General features: G+C 46.4%; 1 protein-coding gene across 1 annotated transcript; it reads right to left on the bottom strand.

The window, feature by feature from the left end:
- Nucleotides 1-1,894: 1,894 nt before the first annotated feature.
- Nucleotides 1,895-2,965, bottom strand: MC3R (melanocortin 3 receptor). Its single transcript, XM_086929019.1, has one exon. The coding sequence runs from the start codon at nt 2,855-2,857 to the stop codon at nt 1,895-1,897; it is 963 nt and encodes a 320-aa protein (XP_086785145.1). The 5' UTR covers nt 2,858-2,965.
- Between the last annotated feature and the right edge of the window lie 963 nt (nt 2,966-3,928).

Raw genomic sequence — 3,928 nt, 5'->3', positions numbered from 1 at the left:
CCCTATGGGGCATCCAAGTGCTTGACTAGTGCAAGCGTATCGGGGAACCTAAGTGGAAGAAATGTCTTCCAAGATAATAGTGTTTCAGGAATTGCTTCTGGGGACAATCTGGTACATTCTGTACTTGCATCACCCAAGGCAGTTGTCAGATATTGCGTAATGTTGCCCCAGCCCTATGTAGGTGTGTTAGGCTCAGGATCCACCAGTCTCTGGATCTACTCGGTGGAGGTAGATCAGCGTACCGACTGACTGCATAGACCCGCCAACTGCTGATTGAACTTAGGAAACACAATGTTCAGTGTTTTGGATTTCATGATTGGCTGCCATTTGGTCAAATCAGGCAGTGCAACATGATTTGCCCCCCCAATTCTTGCTAGGGCTGTGCAGAAAGGCCAATTGAATAGGGCAATGGGACAGATTTTGTTTTATATTTGCAGAATAAACGAGTCACCCGTACTTAAGGGGAACTATTTTTTAACGTTTTTACTCCATGATATGTGTGCATCTTTGTACGAACATTTCTGGCCCTAAATTTACCAATGGCATCTTAATTGTAGACTTCCCTTGGTCACTATAGGGGACTGATTAATAATGCAGAGCTAAGATTACAGTTTTAATGTAGCCTCTGCTCTGCACTGCCGGCCGAAAACATATGTAGGGTGACCACTTCGAACCAGGTCATTACAGACACATTCTTAAACTTTTCACCTACAGATCATTGACCTCATGTACGCCAGTCAGTCTATTAAAATGGGAGCAATTTAGGACATGAAACTGTCAGACATAAGTCCAGTACTGGAAACTGTGTCTTTAGTGACCTGGAAGGAGGTGGTGGCCCTACAGACCTGGGAAGTCCTCAGCCAAGAAAAACGCATCTTCACATTATTTATACAAAGTTCAACATCCAGTGAAACTCAACAGACTCAGCAGAACATGTCCCACATAATTGTTTTGCTCAACCCCATAACACTGTTAATTAATCTCATTGAGTAGTGGGCCCTAGTGATCTGACTCCCCGAATGTCAAGTGTGTTCTGTATTCCCTCATATTTTTTTAGTGAACCTATAGGTTTCCTCATTTTCCCACACACTGTGTCTAAAGGAGTGACATTGCGCTGCACACAGTGCAGTATGGGTGGCAGCCCCACCCATATAGGTGGAGCTGAGCTCAAGGCAACAACACACAATGCGTTGGTATTGGGCATCATTTTCAAGGAACGCCCAGGTAAGTTTTATCTTTCATAAAGCGCAATAAAACACACTTAAGGCTTCTTGTTTCTAAGTCTTTTAGGGTTAGGGTTGCAGCTAAGGAGACAGAATGATGTCACTGAAAGCAGTCCAAGCCCCATAACATTCAACCGGTGTCTTACAGAAACAACACCAGCATGTTAAAATCATTTTGTTATACGGTCTTATGAGTTAATCACTCCAATAGCCTGATTCGCATTTCTCACGCTATTTCGGTGCAGTTCAACAGTGTAGATACAATTAACTGGTAAATCGCAGTTTTATATGGTTACCCAATTCTGTGCATCTGTCTAGCAGCCCACACAGTGCAGTTTTGATGCTGCTAACCTTCAGAAATGGCTTATTTGACATTGTAAACATTTCTCATTGCAAAAAGTGTAGGTTGCGGAACAGCAAAACAATATTGTCTTTGCAATGACAGAGGCAAGCAGGACTAGTCAGCATTCCGAGTTAAAAGTCACTTTTAGTGAAGGTGGCTTCGCATTTCTCTTGCCCATCACTCACACCCTTCCCTATTCAGTGTCAATTGACATGTTACATTCAATTCAGGCTCGTGCCCTGCAAGCTCATCCTAAGTGACTGAATGCAATACAGATTATACTGTATATATGGCACAGTAGCAGCACATATGGCAATCCCACTCAGTACTAAATACTCTTGCCGAAGCAGCATATGATCTCTGTGAATGTCTTGCGCATCTCCAAGCTGCGGAAAGCATAGATCAGTGGGTCAATGACAGAGTTGCACATGATCAGCACCAAGTAGGTGTTGAAGTAGGAGGTGTACCGAGCACAGTAGAAGTTGGACGGGCATGAAATGATGAGGATGAGATGGAGGAAGAAGGGCGCCCAGCAGACTATGAAGACCCCCAGCAGGATGGTGATGGTGATGGCCCCCTTCATGCATGTCCGCTGCTGCACTTCCCCGTCTACGGGCAGCGCCGCGATCCGCTTCACGTGCAGGCGTGCAAACAAGAACATGTGGACGTAGAGGGTGGCCATGAGGACAAGCATGGTGAAAAACATGGTGATGAGGCACACAATGACAGTGGTGCTCTCAGAATAGACAATGAAGACCACCCCGCAGACGATGCAAGCGACCCAGATGATGGCGATGAGGACAAAGGCTTTCCTCACGGTCATGATGCTGTGATAGCGCAAAGCATAGAAAATGGTGATGTACCTGTCAATGGCAATGACCAAAAGATTGCAAATGGAGGCAATGAGCGAAATGCAAATCATGGTGTCGAACACATTGTCCATCTTCTGGAGGTGCTCGTCGTTGATCACCAGATATCCGTTGATCACCACCGCAATCATGATTGTCTCCAGAGAGTTCGACACACTGACAAGCAAATCCGCAACCGCCAGGCTGCACAGGAAAAAATACATAGGAGAATGGAGGTTTTTGTTTTTTAAGATTGCCAGGATGACAAGAATGTTTTCCAGCAAGCTGATGATGCCCAGTGCCAGAAAGATCTCGGTTTTGTTGACTCCTTTCTCAGGAAAGTCAATGATGCTTCGGTTGCCAGCGAGGGCAGTCTCGTTGGCATCTGCAGTGTCATTGAGGAGAATGGTGGGCAAGGTGAAGATGAATTGTGTAGCATTCATTGTTTGCTGGCTCAGTCGGATTAAACTCCAACTTTATGGCAAAAAAAACTGGTGCAAATCCCTCCCAAGGGGGTGCCAAGGCTCGCTCCAATAAATCTCTGCTGAACACGCACGTGCTGATCCTGCTTCTGGGAAGCTAGAAGCTTGCTCGTGAAGTCTTCATTGACAAAGAACTGCCTGAAGCACCCACAAAAGTTGATCTCCTGTTCAGATCGTAAGCCGGCAGAAGGACCCTTGCACTGGGGAACTCTCCACACAGCAACATCTCTGTATCTCCTCTCACTTGTCCGGAAGCTTCAGTCTCAGAGCATTGCTGCTCCCAGCCGCTCTCAAGTTCGGCGGACTGGCGGATTCGCCGGGGCAGACCACGCGCAGCATCTTGCGCTGTTCCAGTCGCAGAAAGAAATGAAAACACGGTGTATTTTATAGAAAAGAGCGGGAGGGGCAGCGGCTCCTCCTCAGCCCTCCGCGCGGCAGGCTGGCCACTTACCGCGCAGCCACCTCGCTGAGTGGCAGATAAGCCGCGTCTCGAGCAACAGGTGCGTCAGTTCCACATTTAAATGCCTATGCATGCCTTCGAAAACGATCTGCTGCCCTCTGCAGATAAGATAGCGAATGTGCTAACCCGCGATTTCAAGATATTCGCTGTGTTTTCTCAGATGGTTCGGGATTTCTATTTGTCAGCACAGCACAGACGTTTCAAGGTATGGGTAAAGTGGACTCTGGCCCAGGGACCCAGCCTTTCCGTGATAGAGCCAGCACTGGTTTGGAGACAGTCTTGCCTTGATGACCCTGATTAATTCTAAAATGGGGTTCATAATACCGTTTTCCTTTATTTTGTTGTTCTAATGTGGCTGATGTGTGAGAGTCTATCACAGAAGAAAAGTTGTTTTTATGTTTCATGCAACATCCACGAAAACGTTTCTTTTAGATCAAAACAGGACCTCGCATCTGTGAAATGGGAGGGGGGTGGGGGGGACTCATAAATTGATTATGTGCAGTAACATTAGTGAACTGCTGTCGATCTACAATATTAAAAAGACGTGTCAGTAACCTGGCCAAAGAGGGCAT

Source organism: Lissotriton vulgaris, chromosome 7 (assembly GCF_964263255.1).
Source record: "Lissotriton vulgaris chromosome 7, aLisVul1.2, whole genome shotgun sequence".
NCBI lineage: Eukaryota > Metazoa > Chordata > Amphibia > Caudata > Salamandridae > Lissotriton > Lissotriton vulgaris.
This window is presented reverse-complemented; position numbering and strand designations above follow the sequence as displayed.